A 25,341-nucleotide genomic window follows, 5' to 3' on the forward strand; every position below is an offset into this window, starting at 1 on the left:
TAAGAGGTGCCTAGAATATTCTTCTTAGTGCTATTTCTCCCACAGTGCTTTCTTACTGAGGGCATAGCTTAGTTGCATAGACTAAAATGCAGTTTTCTAAAATGTCCCCACTATTAAGTTACCTATTTTTCCCATTCCACTATTGCTTCTTTGTTATCATTTTAATGGCCCATATCAGAATGATCCTCAATACTGAGACAGATAAAAAGGAGGAGTTTAGAATCTATTTTTCTCTTATTTCAAGCAATTTCTAAATCCTGAACACAACAGAACGCAAAAATCACTCACTCATAGTTAATTGGTAAAGTGATCACAGGGGTTTTTTTTTATTGAGACAAACCCAGTTTTTCACGATGTCGTAGGATCCCAGATAATTCGTGCAAGACACCTGAAATGTCCTGTTTTTTTCATTTCACCACTTGAAATGTTTGCTTCCCCTCTCCCCCAACTACACAATGTTTGCTCAGTGGTATTGCTAGACAGTAGAATTTGCTCTGCGTTTACAAGCAACGGAGTGTTTGGAGTGATAGAAAGGTGGAACCAATGTAAACATTGTCAAAGCCCTTCTTCTTTACTTAAAATTAACATTAATTGCACTTGCTCAGTGATTCAAGATAAACTCATTGTTTGTCACTAGAAAAAATGATCCACTCTGTGAAACAAACACATGTTGCTATTGAATCAGAAGCTGGGAATAGTACAACACCACACATTTTTTAAAAAGTGCATTTTGTCTTTTCTACGACTGTTTCACCACCACAAAAAATACTGCCACATTGCTGTGCCGCTGTGTTTGATTCCGAAATTATGGCCACATTGGCAATAGAAAGATTGCCATTGACTTGAGTGGTCTGCAGATCAGGCCCACAAAGAGCATGAAAGGAAAACTCCATCCTACCGATGTGGGATATGCACAGCACTAGCTCACAATAAGGGGGAAAGGGAAGCCTTATGTAATATGATATGGATACAACATTCATCTGCCTTCTTTGCTGAACACACATCCTTCACATACCCAGGTACTCCCTCCTACCCAATACCTCTTTTTAGTTCAGAGTGTATACAGATCTCTGTCTAAAGAATGAAATCAGCTTGACAAATTATAATACTGTTAGAGAAGAAAAAAAGCTAATGCTTTGGAGCCTGCCATCAGCTGAAATAGATATTAACCAACATCCTATTCATCTTACTCACATGAGTAGTTGTACTGAAGTCAGTGGGACTACTTCTGAAAGTAAGGCAAGCACGATTCTGATCACTTTACTAAATTATAACTGACAGTATTCTTGCAGGTAGAATTATAAAATATCTAACAGTGTAACTAACACTTTAACTATGTTAACAGATTTTGAAAATGGCACCTGTCGAAAAAACTCTTCCATCAGTGCCGTTGTCCACCGGTAGTGCAGTTCCCAAGATTTTGCTGGGTGGCTTATGTCTGCTGCATGTAGAATCAAAGACATGGCTTTGGCTTTGTCTATCCTGTCAAATCAAGGACATGCTCCAATTATCTCAGAACAGCAGCAACTGTTTAAAGTCTTTTCTTGTGCATGAACTCATTTGAAACTTCTAAAGAAAGGAATGGAAAATAACCTACCCCTCTGTCTGCTGCAGAGTATGGCGCATTGTTTTAATTTGCTGGAAATGTCCTGACATATCTGTTGACAAGACCATCTCAATGACCAGGCTACGAAGTTCCCTGAAAGCAATCAAAAGCAAAGTTACTAATTACAAGTAATTTATTCTGTTTATGGAACATTTGCTTGGGAGGCACTGGTTAATTCATATCTTTCTAAACAAAAATGAACACTTTTTTTAATTAAAAAAAGCACTTCAAGACATGATTAACAACTGGAACCTTATGTCCCTAAGGGGATTCTGTGGAAACAGCATACTTCACAAAATCAACTCTGCAATTATTATTTCAGAGTCATGCTGTTTTGTGATTCCTCTTTTCTAGTGCATAAACTATAATTAAGTGCAACCCTGGCTATAACTCTTCTGCTTATTTCACCCCAGTACTAGGATCATCACATTCAGAAAGAGAGGGTACCATTTAGACCGTTGGGTCCACTACAATAACAGGAGGATATAAGCTTCCAATTTAGCGTACAGCAGATACAATACTAATATTAGCTAGAAGGTTCAGGAGCCATTTAGGAGACTAAGAAGTGTCAATCTGAAATGTTAGGAATTCAGGCCATTTAAAATTCCTCTATTCTTTTCCCCTTTTTCAAGTTTGGTCAGAACAGCATCCGTGTCTAAATCCCCACCAGCTTAACACTATGGACCATTACAAACTAGCATAAATGCTTTCAGCCTAGACAGCTGATGGGAAGGGCCTATTCAGGGTAATGGGCCATTAGGAAAAACAACAGGCCTTAGGACAGGGCTTCCCAAACTTGGTTCATGGCTTGTTCAGGGTAAGCCCCTGGCAGGCCGTGAGACGCTTTGTTTACCTGATCGTCCGCAGGTATGGCCGCTCACAGCTCCCACTGGCCGCGGTTCGCCGTTTCCAGCCAATGGGAGCTGCGGGAAGCAGCGCAGGCCAGGCCACCACTTCCCACAGATCCCATTGGCCAGGAACAAGCCGAAAACCAAGTTTGGGAACCCCTGCCTTAGGAGAAGCTTATCCCCAACCTGGTGAGCCTTCCTGAGATCACTCCAGACAGCCTGTAAATAATGGCTGCTATGACTTAGCAGGTCATACCAGGGGGTGTGACCAGACCACATGACACTGATCTCCACTTTGGGTACCTGTATTTTTCCACAAATTGGACTGGGAACTGTTTTTTGGAACAAAGGGTTCCCGCCATATGGAAAAGCTATATAAGGCAGGGAGTGACATCATCTGTTGTTCTTTACTCCTCCACAACTCAATACCTGGAGAAGCTCAGAAAGAAAAGGTCTTGGTACGGGGATGGGGATCTCAAGTTGCAAAGCAATTGCACCTTGTGCCTTAAGAATCTGCAAGCCTGCTTGTATCATCAGTCAGGGTTAAAAATTGCTAATTCATATCCAGTCTTTCTAGTATTTTAGAAAGTATTTTCTAGTATTTTAGTTTGCAGTTTTGTTTATGTACTAGGTAATCTGCTTTGATCTGTTTGTTATCACTTAAAATCTATCTTTTTGTAGTTAATAAACTTGTTTTATGTTTTAATCTAAACCAGTGTGCCTTTGAATGGAAGTATCTGGGGAAAATTTCAGCTTGGTTTAACACAACGGTACTGTGCATATTCCTCTCCACATTGAGGGAGAACTGAGTAATAAATTTGTACTGGTCGGGGTTTTGAGCAGGGCAGGATGGTACAGCTCTGGGGTCCTAGGCTGGGAAGCTGGGGGTTATCTTGGCTGTAGCTGCTCTATTGTTGGTTCATGCAGTGGCTGGCCAAAGCCTGCATGCAACTGCAGCTGGGTGTATCCCTGCCTGTGTGAAAGCTGGTGAGAGTGTAGGACCGGGAGCAGTCTAAAGCCTGTCACAGCAGCACAGTGGGGAGGGTTCTCAGTTACTTCAGATAATTCTTTCCCAGGTGTTTGCCTGGTGGGTCTTTCCCACATACTCAGGGTCTAACTTGTCACCATATGTGTGGTTGGGAAGAAATTTTTCCCAGGTCAGATTGGCAGAGACCCTGGTGGGGTTTTTTTTCCTCCTTCCTCTGCAGCATGGGGCACAGGTTACTTGTAGGTTTCAACTAGTGTAAATGGTAGATTCTCTGTATCTTGAAGTCTTTAAACCATGTTTTGAGGACTTCAGTAACTCAGCCAGTGGTTAGGAGTCTATTACAGGAGTGGGTAGGTGAGGTTCTGTGTCCTGCAATGTGGAGCGGGTCAGACTAGATGATGATGGTCCCTTGTGACCTTAAAGTCTGATCCTGTGAGAAAAATGTGGTATTCAGGAGGTTCTAGAACAAACCCTGTTAAACATTAGTGTAAAATCCTATGTTTATGCTTTTACGATATGAGTTAATTGCAATTCTATTTAGAGGAGATATGATGGTTTATTATAAGTTTTGAGGCTGAACTCCCACAACAGTACGTTTAAGCTGGTGTCACTCACTAATTTCAATGGACTTACTACTGATTTATACTGGTGTAACTGAGTGGAGATTCAGGCCTCCCTTTGCTATTCAATTAATGATGTGCAACCATGGCAACCGTGCCTGCCCTCCTAATATGACACTAATTAACCTGCATCCCAACTGTTGCTCCTGCACATTGCTTTGAACTTGTACCCTTCAAATGAAGCAAGCCATTTTTTGTAAGAAACAGTTGCATGGAAACTGAGGGGTTTATATTAGTTATACTCTTCTGTTTTGGGGGCAAATAGGAAAGAAAAAACCCTAACACAAACCTGAAACAAACTCCTACCCCCTGTTTCTACAGATTTTTATTTCCTTTGAACTTTCAATTCTTGAGCTCACTTTTAAGAGTAATCCCTGAGTCCCTGCTCACCATGAGGCCCCATCCCCTGCTCCTCCTGTTCCCTGCAAGGCCTTGGCCCTGGCCAGACTGGAAGCCTTAGCTGGGCTGTGGTAAGAACTGCCCAGGGAGTCTGGACCACTGTGGGGAGCCCCAGATCTCTCCCTGACTTGGATGGCACATCCAAGGAGGTGGGGATACAGGCTGGAGGTTGTTCTCGGACACCCCAGCACCCTGCGCAGGGCAGGTGGAGGGGCCAGGGCTCCCTGGGTGGTTCTTACCACAGCCCGGCTCTGGCTTCCAGATGAGAAGAGGAGGACCAGAGGGTGTGGGGTTGGGGGAAGAGGAGGGGCAAAGGGTGAGTCCATGGAGGGGGTGGGGTTCCTGCATGTGTCCCATGTTTGCTTTTTGAAAAGGTGGTCACCCTACTCGAAACCCAGAGGTTGCAGGACAAAATGTCTACCACCACTACTTCCAGCAAACACCACAGGGCACCCATTTCCCAGCATTGCTGCTGCCGTGTGAAACAGCTGACAGAATGAGGAGCCACTTAGAGGAGTATCACTGTACAGCTGGGGAGGTGGAAGCATGGCGGATCAAAGGATAATGGCTGGTGTGGAAAGGGAGACCAAATTCTGCTCACAATAATACCTGCACAATCCAATTGTCTTCAGAGGAGTTGCATGATGTGAGAGCACATTTTGTCCACCATGTACATAAAGCTGCAGTACTGGCCCAGACTGAAGCCTCTCTGTGCAACACCTTCTTATTTGAATGTATTTGTTTATTTCCTCTTTGAAATGAGGCTGAAAGGATTGATGGATTTTTGGGCAGGGGAGGTAGGTAAGGGAGAAGAGTATGGAAAGGATGGATTTGGGGCAGGGGTGTGAGCTTGGGTTGAGGGAAAGAGTGAGGAATGACTATACTACTTGGGGACTGTCACATGTATTACCCTCCGACAGAGCCCTTGTCACAATGTTGGCAGTACTTCACTGATTCAGACCCAAACCTTGTGTTTTAAACTTAATTGAGGCTGAGAGTTTATTAGCATATTCCCCCTGACGTTAACAGGTAGAAAAAATGGTAATGCAAAAAAAAAAATCTCAATCACTTTCCTTTATCTTGATGAAATAATTAGCAAAGCCATGGTTTAACCAGGCATGGGCATTAAAAAAAAAAATCAGAACAACTGAAGAAAACAGGTCTGACAGTATTTAAATGAATCAGACAGGATGTGTGCTGAAAAAGTCGAACAAATTGTCATTTCAATTTACTGCCAATTTGCTTTATTGTAAGCTTCAAAGCTGCTATTTTAATGGCATGGATTTCAAAAAAGAGAATCAAAAAAGTTCATTCTATTAATAATTTAAAAAACTGAAGTGCTTCTTTCAAGTGGCTAAATGGATTTTCCACTGTGCTACTGAACCACTACAAACCATAACAGAGAAACAAGGATATTTTTGAACTTACAAAATGAATACCAGGCGATCATCATTTTCCAACCTGACCCTCAAAATTAGGTCAACCAGTTCCATAAATTGTGTGGGTATTCAAATCAGCATTTAGGCATGCACAGATTTATTAGAGGCACAAATATAAAGTGCTGATTTATGTGACCAAATAGAGAATTGGATGCCCTACTTTAGCTCAAATAAGTAAATCCATTTATTCATGTTGAATATCGGTGATATTGTAGCAGAATTTTCAGAAGCCTTCACAATTAATGATACCTACCTAAAAGTAAAATTGGGCTTCCTGCCTCTATTAAATAAATGTATTATAGTCTCATTAAAAGGGCCAAATTTATGCCCCCCTACGGCTGCCATGCAACCTTGCTGACTTCTCGAGGGTTGGACGAGTACAACGGAGAGCAGAATCTGGGCACTGTGTAACCATTCCATATAAAGAAATTCTGATACAAATATCTATACTAAAACCACTAAAATAAATAGGAAATATAGAATAAGTCACAATGAAAGGAATTTCAAAAGCAAGAGCAAGCACAATTGGAGAGTAGCTGAACAACTTCTAAAAGAGCATACTAAATTACCACTAAAGCAAAGAGAAATGAAGAGAAAGAGACAGAGAGCACCACTGAGCGAAAGCGTAAAGGAGCCACATTGTGTACAGCCCAGCATAAAAAAGAAGGAAAGTCAGTATGAAGATTGATCAGTCTTGGTAGAAAAGACCATTTTAGAAATACATGTATATGCTACAAAAACTACATTATTACAGTCCCGATCCTGAGACCTGCTCTGCTCCAGTCTCCCAGTGAGAAGCAGCATGGAGCTGAGAGATCTGGGTACTGGAGGCTTCTCCCAGCACTGAGGAATCCTCTGCTGTCATAGGGGCTCCTCTTCTCCCCTCCTCTAGCCACCTGAGGAAGGAGGAGTGGCTGGGATGCACTGGGTCCTGTTGATCCCAGGCTGCTAGCGTGGCCTCTGGGGGCAGCGGGGTGTAAATTCAGGCAGCGTCCAAGTTGCACTGATTTATGTCAGGGACTGGCCCAGTCCTTGGTGACCCCAAGATCAGAGAAGCACAGAGGTGTCTTTGCCCTGGGCCTTTACTGACTGTAGCTCGGCTGGACCAGATTCTAGTCCTATATATCTTAAGGCCCTTAGATAACATGTTAATAAGTGTGACAAACATCTTGCTAGGATAAAATATCTATGGGAAAAAATAAAGACAAAAAGTACTAAACTACTGACTCCACATCTCCATGTAAGTGGCATAAAGATTCAGAATCTTTCACCTCTAAGTGACACAAACTGCTGGGGACTGAAAGGTATCAGCATCTGAAAGTTGTTTAATGGCTCTTCTACATCCCCAGAACACAATCACTTTCTTTGTATTCAGTGGCAGTCTAAGCAGAGGGATCATAGAGACGGAACTACCCTTTCAATCCTCAGAAGGTAGAAGCCTCCAGAACAATGTTAAGTCATACTGGTGGAGGCAGTGTGGATAAGAGAATACTCTCATAGCACAAGTTTAAAATCAGTTTCCAAAGCTATTGATCTTTGTCCAGAACTAAATTCATTTAAAAAATTTAAGGACAATGAATGAGAGTAAGTATGCTCTGAAAGAAAAAATAAAGTCAAAAACATGTAGCAGTCCACCTCAATCGTAGAGATGAAAAAAATACTTTATGTATGAGGTCTGCCGCAACAATTAAGGGTAATTAATGGATTAAAAATCAATGGGTTTTAACTCCCTGTATTGTTAAATATTAACACCCTTATTGTCTATAAGCCAGTTTTACATATTCCATCTCTAAATTCAGCTATATGGAAATGAATTGCCTAACGATGATCTGATTCCAAAGAGGAAATAAACGATTACATGCAAATAAGAAGGTGTTATACAGCGAGGCTTATGTCTGGGCCAGTACTGCAGCTTTATATACACGATGGGCCAAATTGTACTCTCATATCATGCAACTCCTCTGAAGACAATTGGATTGTGCAGGTATTATTGTGAGCAGAATTTGGCTCTCTGTCTTTAGTGACACCATTCCCAGAAGCAATGTTCTCCAGATGCAGCACACCTGCCTGCCAGTGATGCCACAATACAACTATTGGTTACATATTTTAGGGGTACTTGAATGATAACAGCTATACCGACCGCAACATAGGAAGACTTGTATTTTGTGTGCTCTGCATGCACCATAGCAACTTCCTTAATAATGGAAGACCTCAAGGCAGTCCTGACAATTATCATTTCTGAGATTGTGGCTCGAGTTATTGTGAAATGTCAGTTACAGTTCTGATCATCTCTTTTAATGCCCACTTAAGTTCCAGTGCTCTTACATGCTTCCATTTCCAAGGCTTCTTCAGTTTCAGCTAGAATTTAAAGGGCATGTCTACACTTCAGGCTGGTGGTATGATTCTCAACTTAAATAGAATGTAGCCACGAAAGTGGGATGGATTAGTTGCCTTGAGTACGTGCTTAGGGTCTTGGATGCGTACGTACTTGGGGTGGCTAGCCCACCGTGCTGCCAGGATTACATGCTATGTTTAGTGCACTAGCTCAAAGAGAGTTAGCATGAGTAAGTCACCCCCAATTTAACATGTAGACATACCCAAAATGAGGTGCAAAGGAGAAGCCCTACCCTTTTTATTAACTGGAATCATCGTTAATGTCCCAATAGATCTTACCTCCAGTCATCTTTGGTTAAATTTGCCAGAATGTTCATCTCTTCCTCTTGCATAAGCCTGTAAGCAGCACTCACATGATGATTTTCAAGAACAGAACGATCATTGTACAAAATTGCAACATCTGACCTAGGTATAAAAGAGGTATGATTAGCAACAGAATACTGATGTTAGCATAATAGAGAGAAAGAGGCTCTGTTGCCATAAAAGGGTCTGTTGATTTAGTTTGACATGCTATTTATTTCATCCTAGTAGATAAAGGTCTGAAAATCAAACCTCACAGATAATTCCTCGTCATAAAAAAAAAAATGCAGCTATGCTGGTAATTGAACTCTCTTGCCATATTAGCCACTGTAAAGGGCAAGGACCAGATTTTGAATGTATCATTGTTTTCTCTTTATAGTATGTAATTAATACATCAGAGAGATTAATTTGTGAGGAAAATCCTGAAAAAAGTGAAATTAAGAGGAAAAACAATAGTGAAAAATTAAGCTGAAAGAGAAATAATAATAATATCCTCAAACAACATTGCTCCTTTTTCCACCTGTCTCATAAGCCTTTGGACCAGGTACATCCACTGGTATCAAAGGGGCCTACTTTCATGCATGCACCTATTACATCATTTTGCAATAAAACAGCTAATTCATGAGGTATACAGGAGAAGGGCCCAATCCTATAGTATTTACACAAAGAAAACTTTCATTGAATTTAAAGGCAGTTTTGCCTGAGTCCTAAGAAAGGACTGCAAAATTAGGCTCTCTTTGACTAAAAAAAATTATAATAATACAACTTATATGATATTATATGTGGCACAGGGACTGAGACTTGTACTTCAGGTTGTCTGACAGTTCCCATTCTAAAACCCTGTTTTCAGCTGCATATAACTTTCTCAAATTTCAACCATTTGGGCTAAATCCATGCTAGATATCTGCTTCAGGCTGATTTTATTTTGGACTGCGGAGTTAGAAAGAGGTGGGGGGAATTTCAGCAAAAATGGTTCAGGTATTTCTCAGAATGGAGTTAGGGGAAATATATGTTCTGCCCATCTGAAAAAAATTCTAAACACCATTTTGCAGAGAAGCTCTTGAGCCTCTATGCTATGGAGTGGGGATTTGAAATGTGCCAGAGGGGGTAATCTTGATGTAAGGGGTTTGACCTGTGAAAATCAACCTGAATTTGACCAAGTTTTTAGCCTCTGAAAATCTCAGTTCATACATGATCTGTAGAGACTTTTTAGAGTTTAGCAGCGAAATTTGCTCAAGATTCCACCTGTGCTAAGCATACTCCAGTCCTGGGTTATAGGGCCTTCCTGCAATTGCTCCTCCCAGCTGCTTGGGGCAGCTATGGCACCAGGGATGAGAACTGATCTTTCCTTTCATGTCAATGTCATGTGCCACCCCCACTCCACGGCTGGTGCACAAGAGGCCATTAGGAGTAGGAGTCGAACTGCTCAAAATCAAGCTATTCCAAGTACTCACATGCAGTAGAAGACAATATTGTAATGCATTCACCAACAGGGGGAGCTTTGCTACTGAAAAGTTGAGAAATAATATGCAGCTTCTATTCTGAGAAAAGTCTGCTTTGATTACTTTGTATAAAGAGAGCTCTAAATATTAGTTTTAAAGAGTTATGACCTTGCCATCACTAGTTATCATTAGTGGTAATTTGTTCATCCACAACAGTGTGCTTGACAATATGACCTCTTTCTAATAATTAGAAAAGGGCCCAAGCTTTGGATCCATACTTTGGTGGTGTATAAATCAGGAATTAGGATTGGTCCCATCTGTAATGCTGACAGACCCCAGTTGTCAGCAGACCGGATCTAACCTGAGATCTCTGGAGCTAAATGCATGAGCCTCTATTGCATAAGCTAAAAGCCACATGGCTCTTTGCTAAGGCTGTAAGAGACTCATCAATCTCTAGCTGAGCTAGGTGCCATGAGTGGAGGACAGAGTTGTCACGGAGTCCCCGGGCAATGCTCTGGAACTGCTCCCTATGAAGCCAGGCAAGACCCTGGGGAAGTCTTCTCTCTGGGAGCAGACTGTCTCCAGGACACACAACTCACACAGCTTCCACCTTCCTGGGTCTGACCTTGGAGCATTCAGCATCCTCTACCCCTCCATGCGCTTCCCACAGCGAATCTGCCCAGGCGGGGTCCTGGAGAAGCCAGAGGGTCCTGCACCCCAACTTCGCAGTCAGACACGACTCTCAGCCAGCCAGTAAAACAGAGGTTTATTAGACGACAGGAACGTGGTCTAAAACAGAGCTTGTAGGTACAGAGAACAGGACCCCTCAGCCGGGTCCATTTTGGGGGGCAGCGACCCGGACAACCACGTCTGCACTTCACTCCTCGTCCCCAGCCAGCCCCAAAGTGACTCACCCTCCAGCCCCTCCTCCTCTGGGCTTTGTCACTTTCCCGGGCTTGGAGGTCACCTGATCTCTTTGTCTTCAACCCTTTAGCTATCACCTTGCAGGGGGGATGGGCCCAGGCCATCAGTTGCCAGGAAACAGGGTGTTGGCCATTCTCTGTGTCCAGACCCGTGCACACACCTGACCTCTAGGGTTCTGCAATGATCATACACCCTTATCGCACCACCTAGATACTTAAGAACTGCATAGGGGAAACTGAGGCACCCCAAAGTATTCAGAGGAAACATTAAGAACAGTCCCACTTCGTCACAAGAGTGCCACACCAACCAGGCATGGGTTACACATCCATGACACTTATAACACTGTAACGGAAGACAGGTGAACTACTGTTCTAAAGTGCTCTGTGATGATTTAGCTACTCAGCTAGCTCCACTGTTAGTTAGGTGGAAATGTACCCCTTGAAACAATGAGTATTATTAAAAAAAATCCAAACTAACCACTCATGTGTACGGTATGGAACCCGGGAAACTACCGAAGTAAAGCAGGATTTGTTTATTAAGTGAACAAAGCATATCCTACCTAAATAATGACAGTGTTTATGTCCAAGCTCTTACTGATATGGGAAAATCTATGATTTGCCAATCAGGTATTTTTGTGAAGCACACTTTTTTAGATCCACATAGCTAATCATGGTTGTTTTTAACCAGTGCGGAGATTTGACATGACTGTGAGCGTAATTTCTTCTGCCTTTTTGAAGTAATAGAAGCATGGAGGAAAGGTGAATAGATCTCTTTTTTTACGTTCAGATCCAATTATGAAGGAAGAGTGGGTAATATCACAAAACAAATACATTCTAGTAAGTATTTAACTTTAAAACTCAGAGTTTAACAGCTTAATTTATTTTCCATTTTTGCAAACCAAAATATAAAAGACTAGAACAGAAAAGCAGTTTAAACTTAGAACAACTTATCTTTAGCCAGACTGTGTGAGTGCACCATTATGTTGAAGAGGAAAGGGCTTTTGCTGGTAATTTAGCTGCAGACATAGAATTTGTTTATCATCAGATTTATCAAAGCATGTGTCCCAAAGCACATCAGCTGATTAACCTGTATGCAGTCCTTACACCGTCTATAGCCTACCACTGGCAGGCAGTATAACCTCAGGTAAGTGGAAGAACACGCCTGTTCTCTCTTATGAAGAGTGGTTTTCTTGCCAAAATACAGTGATGGAAATAATTGTTCAGTATTTCAGTACAGCTGAGGAGGGGGCTCAAAGGTGCCTGATGAGCCGCTCTGCACTAAACCGATCATAGAATATCAGGGTTGGAAGGGACCCCAGAAGGTCATCTAGTCCAACCCCCTGCTCGAAGCAGGACCAATTCCCAGTTAAATCATCCCAGCCAGGGCTTTGTCAAGCCTGACCTTAAAAACCTCTAAAGAAGGAGATTCTACCACCTCCCTAGGTAACGCATTCCAGTGATCCCCAGTTCCACAATCTAACTCAGATTACAGGGTGAGGCACCATGTCCCAATGATGCCCGGCTGCTCTAACTTGTACCGGCTGTGTCCATGGGCCAAGTGATCTTTGAGATATGGAGTCCTGCCCACACCCCTTTCCCAAACTGCAGTGATAGAGAAAAGCACCACCAGATGTTCCCCTACTCTGGGCAATCTCAGCGCAGCAGTGGGTCAGAATCTGCCCTACAGTATTTAAAGAAATGCATCCGATGAAGTGAGCTGTAGCTCACGAAAGCTTATGCTCAAATAAATTGGTTAGTCTCTAAGGTGCCACAAGTTCTCCTTTTCTTTTTGCGAATACAGACTAACACGGCTGTTACTCTGAAGGAAAAAGATAGCTTTTTCTATTGTTAAAACAAAGCAATCCCTACCCAACATACTTTTAAATGATATAGTCATTTCAGCAATAATAGACTTAAGTCAATTATTAATTATTATTAAACGTCTCCGTATGCCATATCATGAGAGGCCCCTCCCCACCCCACTTTGGGATTAAGGAAAAAAGGGCATGCTATACGTTTTATACCTTTTTTTCAAGTGCAATAGCATTAGATTTCCACTTACAGTGTTTTTCATTTGTAGCTCTCAAAACATTTTTTAAAGCTGGGTAAATACCCCCATTTTACAGTGAGGAAACCTGAGGCAAAGCAAGGCAATGGCAGCCCCGCACTAGAACATGGAGCTTCTGGCCTCTCAGTCCAGTGCTTTCTCCATTGGACTACACTGTACACAGCATGGATACTTTCAAAATAGGCAGAGAAAGGCACCTCGGACTCCCCGCCAAGAAGCCTAACTGCCATTTCTGTCTTTGAAAATGTCCCCGTGTCCCAAGGATCTTGCAACTTAATACAAACAAATATGACACCCCAAATAACAGTTCAGATGGGTTTGGAGACATTGCTGGAGGGGAAGCAGCATTTAAGGAGGGATATGAAGGAGGGCAAGGAGGGTGTCTGGGGACTGGGAGGCCTACTTCAAATATATGACCAAATGGGATACTATAAAGGAGCTAAAAGAAAAGGAGGACTTGTGGCACCTTAGAGACTAACACATCTATTTGAGCATAAGCTTTTGTGAGCTACAGCTCACTTCACAGGATGCATTCAGTGGAAAATACAGTGAGGAGATTTATATACATAGAGAACATGAAACAATGGGTGTTACCATACCCACTGTAAGGAGAGTGATCACTTAAAATGAGCTATTACCAGCAGGAGAGCGGCCGGGAGGGGGGTAGGGGGAAGAAAACCTTTTGTAGTGATAATCAAGGTGGGCCATTTCCAGCAGTTTACAAGAATGTCTGAGGAACAGTGGGGGGTGGATGGGGGGAATAAACAAGGGGAAATAGCTTTACTTTGTGTAATGACCCATCCACTCCCAGTCTCTATTCAAGCCTAAGCTAATTGTATCCAGTTTGCAAATTAATTCCAATTCAGCAGTCTCTCGTTGGAGTCTGTTTTTGAAGTTTTTTTGTTGAAGAATTGCAACTTTTAGGTCTGTAATCGAGTGACCAAAGAGATTGAAGTGTTCTCCGACTGGTTTTTGAATGTTATAATGTTATAATTCTTGACTGACCTCTCCAATGCATCATCAAGGATCTACAACCTATCCTGAAGGACGACCCATTACTCTCACAGATCTTGGGAGACAGGCCAGTTCTTGCTTATAGACAGCCCCCCAACCTGAAGCAAATACTCACCAGCAACCACACACCACACAACAAAAACACTAACCCAGGAACCTATCCTTGCAACAAAGCCCGTTGCCAACTGTGTCCACATATCTATTCAGGGGACACCATCATAGGGCCTAGTCACATCAGCCACATGATCAGAGGCTCGTTCACCTGCACATCTACCAATGTGATATATGCCAGCATGTGCCAGAAATGCCCCTCTGCCATGTACATTGGTCAAACTGGACAGTCTCTACGTAAAAGAATAAATGGACACAAATCAGACGTCAAGAATTATAACATTCAAAAATCAGTCGGAGAACACTTCAATCTCTTTGGTCACTCGATTACAGACCTAAAAATTGCAATTCTTCAACAAAAAAACTTCAGAAACAGACTCCAACGAGAGACTGCTGAATTGGAATTAATTTGCAAACTGGATACAATTAACTTAGGCTTGAATAGAGACTGGGAGTGGATGGGTCATTACATAAAGTAAAACTATTTCCCCTTATTTATTCCCCCCTTCCCCCCCCCCTCTGTTCCTCAGACATTCTTGTCAACTGCTGGAAATGGCCCACCTTGATTATCACTACAAAAGGTCCCCCCCCCGCTCTCCTGCTGGTAATAGCTCACCTTAAGTGATCACTCTCCTTACAGTGTGTATGGTGACACACATTGTTTCATGTTCTCTATGTATATAAATCTCCCCACTGTATTTTCCACTGAATGCATCCGATGAAGTGAGCTGTAGCTCACGAAAGCTTATGCTCAAATAAATGTGTTAGTCTCTAAGGTGCCACAAGTCCTCCTTTTCTTTTTGCGAATACAGACTAACACGGCTGCTACTTTGAAACCTATAAAGGCGCTACTAAGCCAGAAATAAAGGGAGTGGGTACAAAGGATAATGAGAAGAGAGAAGGCTCAGAAATATTCTGTACAACTGGCATCCTTGTCAGTCAGTGTTCCAAGAATTTTGCAATGACCCCTCACAGAGCGGTCAAATGTGAAGATTTCACTTTAAAGATATGCAACCAGATCCTGTGATCCTTATTCTCACATGCTGTCCTTCCTTGCTCAGAGGAGTAATCTCATTAACTGTGTCAAAGCCAAGGAGGCTACTCACATGAGCAAGTATGACGTGGGTAACTAAGGGTTGCAAAGCTGACTACCACCTGCATCCAAAGAAGTAAAACATTTTAGGAAGCAGAACTTTAATGTTCACAGCAAAGCCAACTTTTGAGAAATTGCTGGTCAGGTGAAGCATTTCCTGCTGAATGAGTGCCAAGAATTCTTCCCTCTCTTCTTTAATGTACTAAGGTACTTTCTTGACCCCACCCAGTGGCAGTGAGCCTTGCAGCTGTGATCCAAAGGGTATGAACATCAGATCTTTGACGCTAAATTGCCTTCCTTTTTCTCCTAGATCGGGCTGCAACAGCTGCATTCAGACATGATATCATAAGATGAAGCATGCTTACCTTGTCTGAATATGGAAATTGTTTGTGGTCCCAGTATGCTCGTAATCATGGACTGCAGCTGCGAAGATCATAGCTAAGATTTCCAGTTCTGTGAGCCAGTGCTAGTGAATAAAAGCAAAAACCAGTCACATTTTATACAACACCTTAACTGTGATATTACATTATTGAAAATGTTTCTATGTGTAGCTTAATTAAACCTTACTTTTCTTTTCCTATTGAGTCATAAAATCTTGAACATTGCACACTACAATGTCTCCTTCAGCTTCTGTTGACTTAATTGGGACCAGGATGGGCCATTTATGTGCAACAGCAAAGTAAAACTTTTATGTTAAAAAAAATTAAGTAAATTGTTATTATTTGATAAAAGCTTGTGTGATAAATTTGGCAGAGGTTTTGAACATGAGGTCTTTTGTCAGCCAGCCAATGTTTGTCTCTTGCTAAATTAATTACACGTAAAACTTAATATTAAGTTACAATTGTAATTTCCCACTTAGTGTAAGATTTGACCCGCAGACGAATAACACACAGTGTTTTTCCAAGTACCACATCAACATTAAACATAGACTTCACCAATCCTGCAATATTGAAACTGGGTCATTTTTTTCTTCTTATAGTTAAAATGCTGCCATTTTAGAACAATAGTTTTGTATAAAACTGAGGTCTGCTTGGTACACTTGTGATGCAATTTTATATAGCTTTTACTTGCTATCTGATACTATTCCACGCTGCTGTATTTCTGAAGACACATGATACGTTCACCCCTCCAGTTCTGTTGTCTTGCATAACACATTTACTCAGTCTAGATGAAATGTATTCCATCTAAGAGTGAACTCAGTACAAATCTAATAACACCCACAGATTAACCACACAGAGTCATATTTCTGGTTTGGCCGAAAATTTCTTACACCCATTTTGTAATTTTCACTAAATTGATGGTCTCTTTGCCTTTGATACATACCATACCCACCCACCCACTATTATTATTATGGCACCAGGTTTATATCATACTAGATACAAGTGCTGTTTCATAAGCTGCCTGGATCTGAGTACCACAGATTGTTTCATGAGGATGAAAACAGCCAGTAAAGATTCACTAATATTGTTAGAATAACATAGTAGGACATGCTGAGAAAAGATAAGACTGTCTGAATGCTGAGACTACTGACTAGTTGGTGAAGCTATGTAGATTTATGAAGAGTACAGTTAAGGAATGAGAGAAAGTACTGTAAGCGGTTCTAAAAATGGAAACAACAACCTCCATAGCATTTTGTATTATAAAAACTAGGCCCCTAGCTGGGACTGACTCCACAATGTTTTCAACAGAACAACTGAAATAGAAACTTAGATATTATTAGTAACTAAATCTAAACAGAAAATCTTTAAGCCACTCTTCCCAAAATCATTTTTTTAGCAACCACAATAGTTTCCGGAAAAGCCTTCTATAATTAGTAAAGAATTTCTTGCAAAGGTGTCTATGGACTGCAGACAAATTTCATGTGGAACTGTATGCTGGCAAATATTGTAGCTACAGTAGGGAAGACAATATTCAGTTAAGTATTCAGATAAAACACACATGGTCCCTTTAGGAGATTGAAATACAGAGCAAAAATCTTCCAAACATCTTCCTTTATATAAAACATGGAATGAGGACAAGAAAGATGGTTATGTCATATCTCCACTATGGTGGGAAATATAAGAAAGTGGGAGTATCACAACACATTTAATGGTGGGGGAAGAATATTTTCCCCTTACTCTGAGTATTGTTCACAAGATAAAAAAGAAAACCAAACAAACAATGACTTTAGAATCCCCACACAATTTTCTACATTCCACAAGAATGTGTATCTGGAGGATCAGATTCATTGGTTCCTAACTGTAGATCTGTATTATCTGTCCCACTTGTCTCATCTGGAGTTTAATCATAGAAGACATCAGATAATAGTGACCCTACCCTTCAGTTCAGGGAATTTAATGCAAGGTTAGAGGCTAATTCTCCATCATCCATGATCCTTGATTTTGTATGTCTAATAGACACCTGGCTGGATGAGATACCTGGTCCTTGTTAGCTCTGACTTCTTCAGATGGGTATTCAGCTATTTAAGCCACATTAGGGTCAGGGAAAGATTTTATCTGTTATTTGACTCAGATTTCGGATACTAGAATTATCCCAGACCAAGATCTTCAGTATGAGTCCAAGGATTGGACTAAGATAGCAGCAGAAAGGGCAGCTTCTCTGATAACCTGAAAGTTTTGGATAACAGATTCCATTGTGTGTTTACTCTGGGTAAATTAATGTTAATATGATTTTTTTTATTTCTTGACTTTCATAACCCTAGTGGTCCAATAATGTATGGTGGGTTTTTTGTTTGTTTTTGTTTTTTGCATTTAATAAATACTACAGTTGGGAAAAGATAATTCTGACTATCTAGGCTTTTTTGGAAAACGGGAAAACATAGCAATTCTCTGGAGGACTGTAAAACTAAGGTTACTAAAATGTATGCCTTCTGTAAAAGGTTAGAGGTTGAGGGGTTTCTAAAACCTAGCTTTATTTTATCTTTGCTTTAATCAATGGCCCAGAGAAGTGCAGGGGGAAAGAACAGGATCAGCACTTTGCAGTTCTCTATATCAGTTCTACAAGCTACAGAGAAAACACAGAAAGACTACAAATGACATGCCTGAACTGATAAATCCACTCCTGTGGGCACCCATTATATAACTACATCAAAGGTGGGTGAAATATCACAGGCACATGTCAGAGAGGAGAGTGGCAGTGCAGATAAAGGCATTAGAAGGGATGCCTGCTGTGAAAACAATTAGCTTGTGAGCAGTACTGTGTGTCACTCTCACTGGGTAAATAAGGCTGCAAGTTAATTAAGTGACAGAAGCCAAGAAGACAAATATAACATTTGTGCATTGTACTGTCAAGCTCCCCAAAGGGAGGGTGGCACTATCTAGCTATGCAAAGTACTTATATGGCCCCCATCACCAAACATTCTTGTAAATGTATTTATCCTCCAGACACCCCTGTGAGGAAGGGAAGTACTACTCTCCCCATTTAACAGAGGGGGAAGGACAAAGTGACTGGTGTAAGGGCTGACAGGAAGTGTACAGTGCAGAGCTGGGCAAACTTTTTGGCCCAAGGGCCACATCTGGGTATGGAAATTGTATGGTGGGCCATGAATGCTCACGAAATTGGTGGTTGGGGTGTGGGAGAGGGTGCAGGCTCTGGCTGGGGGTGTGGGCTCTGGGGTGGGGCCAGAAATGAGGAGTTCAGAGTGCGGGACGGGGCTCCAGGCTAGGGCAGGAGGTTGGGGTATGGGGGGAATGAGGGCTCTGGCTTGGGATGTGGGCTCTGGGGATGAGGGGTTGGGGGTGCAGGAGGGTGCTATGGGCTGGGACTGTGGGGTTCTGAGGGTGGCAGGGGGATCAGGGCTGGGGCAGGAGGTTGGGGCATGGGAGGGGGTCGGGGTGCAGGCTCCAGGTGGTGCTTACCTCAAATAGCTCCCAGAAGCAGCGGCATGTCCCCACTCTGGCTCCTAAGCGGAGGCACAGCCAGGCGGGTCTGCATGCTGCCCTTTCCATAAGCACCCCTCCTGCAGCTCCCATTGGCTGCAGTTCCTGGCCAATGGGAGCTGCAGGGGCAGTGCTTGGGGCATGGGCAGTGTGTGGAGCCCCCTGGCTGCCCCTACACATAGGAGCCAGAGGGAGAACATGCTGCTGCTTCCAAGAGCCACACGGAGTGGGGCAAGCCCAGGACCCCGCTCCCTGGTGGGAGCTTAAGGGCTGGATTAAAACACCTGGAGGGCCGGATGCAGCCCCCGGGCTGTAGTTTGCCCACCCCTGGTATAGTGGAACCAGGACTTGAAGCTGGGTATGCTGAGTCCCAGGCTAGAGTCCTAACCATGGGACCATCTCCTAACTCAGCCTCTTATTAAATGATGTTAATACATTGCAGGGCAATAGCATCAATAGGGCCTTTTTCAAGCACTGACACTCAGAAACTATTATTTTGCCTGGTATGCTGCATCACTTTCAAAAGACCTTTGGCTTGCTGCTGTCCCATTAACAGTGACAAAGTTATCCAGGAACCATTATAATAAATATTTTTAACTGTGGCTATCTAAAACAGGCCTTATTTTATTAAGAACCACTTGTGTAGGCAGTGCAAATTATTATGATGTTACACAGGACCAGGAATAGCTATAAAGCCTAGGAGTGTGGGACAGAACTCAATACACCCAAGTGCATTTGCAGTACCATACTTATAAGCTGGGGGAGCATTCTGGGAACTGATATGCAAATAGTAGCAAGGATTCTAATGTGCAATGTATTCCTCCATCCAGTGTTCAGAGATACACTCTGGTGTCATTTAACTCTGTAGGCTGGAGTCAGATTTCTAGTATTAGGGTTTTCTTCTTCTAGTCTTCATATTTATACAGTGGCAATAGTTTGCTAGGCTCTTTACAGGCACATATTAACTAATCACTCAGGGGGAGATTTGAAGTCATTGGGGTCAATGGGGTGTTCAAGAGTGTAAGGATAAGGCCTTTTCCTGTAGCCACATTGTAAGGCCTAAAGCCTAAGTCCTTTGACTGCATTGATTTGACTGCATTGATTTGAAGTCATTGGGGTGTTCAAGAGTGTAAGGATAAGGCCTTTTCCTGTAGCCACATTGTAAGGCCTAAAGCCTAAGTCCTTTGACTGCAGCCATATTAGGAGAAAGAAAAGAAGTACTTGTGGCACCTTAGAGACTAACCAATTTATTTGAGCATAAGCTTTCGTGAGCTACAGCTCACTTCATCGGATGCATAAAAGTGGAAAATGCAGTGAGGATGTTTTTATACACACAGACCATGAAAAAATGGGTGTTTATCACTTCAAAAGGTTTTCTCTCTCCCCACCCCTCTCTCCTGCTGGTAATAGCTTATCTAAAGTGATCACTCTCCTTACAGTGTGTATGATAAACAAGGTGGGCCATTTCCAGCAAATAAATGCTCAGATAAATTGGTTAGTCTCTAAGGTGCCACAAGTCCTCCTTTTCTTTTTGAGAATACAGACTAACACGGCTGCTACTCTAAAACCTGTCATATTAGGAGAGCAGCAACCATTAGCTGAGAAGCAGGAAGTCACATCCTCACATTCCATCTAAATTACATTAAAACATAATATCAGGCTGTTAAGAATGACACCTCATCCTAATAATACCCACCATCACCAGATAAAGAAACAGATCTTAAGCTGGTTAAGGAAAACTTAGGTTGACAGCATTCTGTCTGGCAAGAAACCAATTATCAGTAGTTGTGGTTGTGAAATCCCCATTTCTTTATTGTTTTGTCTTTATGGTCTCCACTTCTCTATTGTTTGTCTGTATGATCTCTGTCTGGTTCTTTGATTATTTCTATCTGTTACATAATTAATTTTGCTAGCTGAAAATCAATTAAGGTGGTAGGGTAGGATTGGTTAGAGAATTTTGTTACAATATGTTAGGACTGGTTAGTAAAATTTTAGTATAATGATTGGTTAAGGTATATCTAAGAAGAACTCAAGTTTCACTATATAAACTGGGGTCCAAAAGAAAGTTCTTTGGGAACCAACTCCAGAACACAGCCCTATCAGAGCTGCCAGACTTCTGCCAAGGACACCATGCAGAAACTGGAGTCCCCCAGATGGACCTGATCCTGACTGGCCATCAAGAAAAGTTCATCTGTTTTACTGGGATTGGGAGAGGTGAGCATTGTATGTGTAGAGTGGGCATTCTGTTTTTGGTGATTGTTAATAAATAGAGGATAAGGATATTACTGCGTAAGGCTCTTTCACTAGTAAAAGGTCCTGAAAACCCGCACAAAATTACACCCTGAGCCCTAGGAATTGGGTAAGGGTGGGTACTTAAATTGACAGGGTTATGCCCGAGCCCTAGGAACAGGATAAGAGTGGGTGCCCTATATTGTAAGGTTACGTAACCTGAGCCCTAGGAACAGGGTAAGGTTGGGTGCCTAAATTAAGAGGGTTAGGCCTTGAACCCTAGGAACCGGGTAAAGGTGGGTGCCCCTAGACTGTGTGAGTAACAGAGAATTTTGTGCGGGTAACAAGGGATGCGCTGGTTCAGTGCAGTCCCTTACCCATGGAGCCTCAGCAGAGATTAAAGCTGCAAAACCTCCAGGGCAAGGGGCTGGTAATGGAAACAACACTTGCCAATTCTTGTGGATGAATACCCTTCCAGGTCACTCGGACATTCTCATCACTTCCAGGGATGCTCAAGCCCAGAGCAAATTAAGAGAAGACTCTCTCTAAACCCTTTTTGCTTACGTAGGGAGAATCATCTGCATATTATAGCCCATTTTCCTTCGCTGAGTTCTAAGAAAGGAAAATGAATAGGTTGCCTAATCCACATGTTCAATATGTGCTGCTAAACTACACTATTGTTCCCTGGGGAGAGAATCCCCCCAGCTAGAAATGGCCCCACACCAAAACCCCAGATCCTGATTGAGATTTGTGTCACAGTATGCATCTCAAATCTGTCTGCAGAATGGATCACATGCCAAATCCAGGTATCAGAAATTTGACAAAGCTCTCATTTACACTGTGAGTCCCCAATTTTGGTTGTGATTATAGCGGTGATTTTCATGCACCCTCTATAGAGACATGAGGTTCAGAGCCAGTTCCCGAGTTTGGGCCCATCTCTCGATAAAGCCCCCTTTAAAATGATTGACATCTGTAGCACCAGTAAGCCTGCATCTAGATACCCACGTAGATACCTATATAATGGTGAGTTTGAGAAACTAAAGTGGCTGAGTTCTGTAGTACTTCTTACCATGATACCAGTATGAAGCATTATGTAATGCACAGTTTGAGTAACATCAGCTGCATGGATCAGATTGTGGTATGGATTTTTGTACTTGCTGTAACCAACCTCCAAAGCTTCTGCAAATGAAATAAGACTGGGCACAGGGATCTGTGAGAAGCAAACATTAGAATAATAAGCTATGTTTCTCTTGCAACAGCTACAAAGTCAATGGTGCAATAAATAAAACGTAAATTAACACACAGTGTAACTCTGATGCACCAGTTCACAAATATCCAGGTGATGGGGCAAATTACTAAAACATAAAGGACTAGAACCTGAATTGCACTGGAGGAATTCACGGACTGGTCTGCTCCTGTTCCCTCAGGGGACACATTCCCCTGCTTATACTACGGTCAATGTGGGACCAGCCTATCAGGGGGAATGGACTGTACCCAGATAGGTGCAGTAGGGGAGCACTCCCCGTGTATGCCTAGGAACTCATGAGGCATTCACGTAACAAAGGTATGACACACAGGATTACTAGTAGAGGACTGATCTTCATATCCTGGCCCCAATCACCTGTCCAGGAGGTCAAGGTTACAAATGGTGTTCCCTGACTTCAATAGCCTCACACTCCCTCAATGTGGGCCTCACATTGTGCACAAGGTAGGGCTGTGAAGTACAGGCACAATCTAGCTCTCTATTTTTTTTCCTGCAATTAAATAATAACTTTTTCCTAAGACAAGATTCCTAGAGATTTTGTGTGATAAACTGGGTTTCCACAATGACAGTGAAACTTTAGTTCAATATCATAATAATGATAAATAATAAAGTATTGTGCACTTTGATACCACACTTTAGGTGAGCATCTCAAAGTGCTTTACAAATATGAAATAGTTAAGTCATACAATATCCCTCAGACAGCACTGTAATGTAGCCTCCTCTAGGGTGGCATGTGGCAGGTGTTTAACACTATGCCATTAAAACAATTTAGAACAGGAAGAGGAAGTGAAAACTATAGTACTCAGCTGAAAGCCCAGTGATGATTTAGGTCCACAGATTGTGATCTAAGCTATCTCAAATGCTCAGGACCACACTTGATGTGTCTACCAGCACAGTGTCTCCTTCCCAAGTCTGGGACATGGGCTCGGTACTAAGTCATGAGGAAGCAAGCTACTTGTGCACTTTTTGCATCACTCTGCTGTGCACTGGGGACTTCTCATCCAAAAGCTGAAGACCTGTTAAGCTTTCAGTCTTTGTCAGGATCTCAACAGCAGCAGAATGACTGTAGACACTATTAGGTGGAACTTTATTGTTATTACAATGACTATAGTCTGATGTCTTTTAAACTTTGCAATTCTGTACTTCACTTGTTCAATAAAATATACTTTTAAACATAACCCTATTTTTTAATATTTTAAATATGTATGTCTTATTTTTATATTTGAGTCTTGTGTGATGCTTCTGACCTTGAAACGGCTCATAAGATCATATCTGGTGAACAGCTCGTACATCATGAATTTCAGACTGTGCTCTCCACTTGCTTCATTTAGGGCAAACACATCAAATGACCATTTATCAACATCCTGCAGATTAAAAAGAAGTAACACATTCATATGTTTAAATAGGTCCCAGTTAATAAATGGAAAAGTTTAAAACAATATCTATTTCCCCAAAATCACAGGTTCCTTTTACTTCATGTTACTCATACTAATGGTTATTCTAATACTAATAACAAACCTAGATAGGAAAATTATTAGAAAAAAATTCTTGGATCCTGAGTTATATAATTGTGGGATAAACTGCTAGTTGTTTTGTATGTTCACAATCTAAGGCCCTGATCCTTCAAACACACGAATAACTTTATACACATAAATTGTTCCATACAGAGTTCAATGGAACTACTTGTGTGCTCTTTTGCAGAGACTATGTCATAAATACTTTTAAAAAATCATGGTAAACACTATAACATTTGTCTTTTAGGGAAACAGATTACATTCTACCTTCTTGCTTAAGAAATACCATTGTCGAGTGTATATTGTAGCTAGATACAACATGATTACTCTTCCCCCCAATCCCAAAAAAGGAAAGAGACGCTGCTTTCTGAGACACTGATTTCTATTATAATTTGGAGCTGATAAAATCATGACAGGTAAATTTTATAAAGCAATTTTCTACTCAAATTTGTCCTATTGTTCTAATGATATCTAACTGAAATCATAATGAAATTGATATGTAATAAATATAATCCTATGCTATTTGTGAATTTTTCAATATGGCTTTTATCTCTTATGCATATTCATTTCTACAGTACCATATATGGTCATAATACTTTCAGAAAAAGCACCCTAATTTCATCCTAAAAAAATCATTAGCACACATACAAATATATTGAAATTACACAATGACTGAATTGATTTCACCTTAAATGTTACTATCACTTCTGCTGGGTATGCCAAACCAACCAGGTTAGAGGTCCTTCGGTACATCCTAAAAGAACAAATGCATTATTTATTAGGTGGTACTTATGCTAACTTTTAAAACATTTCTTTTTTCAGTTCTCTTTTATAATTTCTGAATTAAGGGCCTAATTCAAAATCCATTCAACTCAGTGGGAGTCTTTCTATGAACTTCATGGGCTTTGAAGGAGGATCCTGTGTACTACAAAGTGTGACTTTTTGGTCTAATAATACATTGCTAGGAATACTTCTTGCTCCTCTAAGTAATTGTTGTAGCTATTCATATCATCTAATGTGAATAAGGAAAATATGCTATTTTAGTTTAGTATTGTCATCAGTGCCATTACCACAGATTCACCTGCTTTATCTCCTAACAAAAGGATGGCCTACATGTGGGTTTCAGGTATTAAAATATTCAGACACATATCCTCAGCTGGTGTAAGACAGTGCTGCTCAATTAATTTCAGTATGAAACCACGAGTATCAAA

At 41.6% G+C, this 25,341-nt stretch overlaps 1 protein-coding gene across 4 annotated transcripts in view; it reads right to left on the reverse strand.

Annotated features, from left to right (window-relative positions):
- PDE1A (phosphodiesterase 1A) overlaps positions 1–25,341 on the reverse strand; it is a 244,925-nt gene that overhangs the window by 41,291 nt on the left and 178,293 nt on the right. For all 4 annotated transcript variants that reach the window (XM_084643372.1, XM_084643371.1, XM_084643369.1 and 1 more), the window contains exons 4-10: positions 24,818–24,884; positions 23,864–23,980; positions 22,422–22,562; positions 15,611–15,711; positions 8,574–8,699; positions 1,598–1,699; positions 1,362–1,482 (exon numbers count right to left, since the gene is read on the reverse strand). In XM_084643372.1, the coding sequence (XP_084499498.1) occupies positions 1,362–1,482; positions 1,598–1,699; positions 8,574–8,699; positions 15,611–15,711; positions 22,422–22,562; positions 23,864–23,980; positions 24,818–24,884 (775 nt within the window). The remainder of the gene's footprint in view (positions 1–1,361; positions 1,483–1,597; positions 1,700–8,573; positions 8,700–15,610; positions 15,712–22,421; positions 22,563–23,863; positions 23,981–24,817; positions 24,885–25,341) is intronic.

This window comes from Lepidochelys olivacea, assembly GCF_965140295.1.
Source record: "Lepidochelys olivacea isolate rLepOli2 genome assembly, chromosome: 11".
Classification (NCBI taxonomy): Eukaryota; Metazoa; Chordata; order Testudines; family Cheloniidae; genus Lepidochelys; species Lepidochelys olivacea.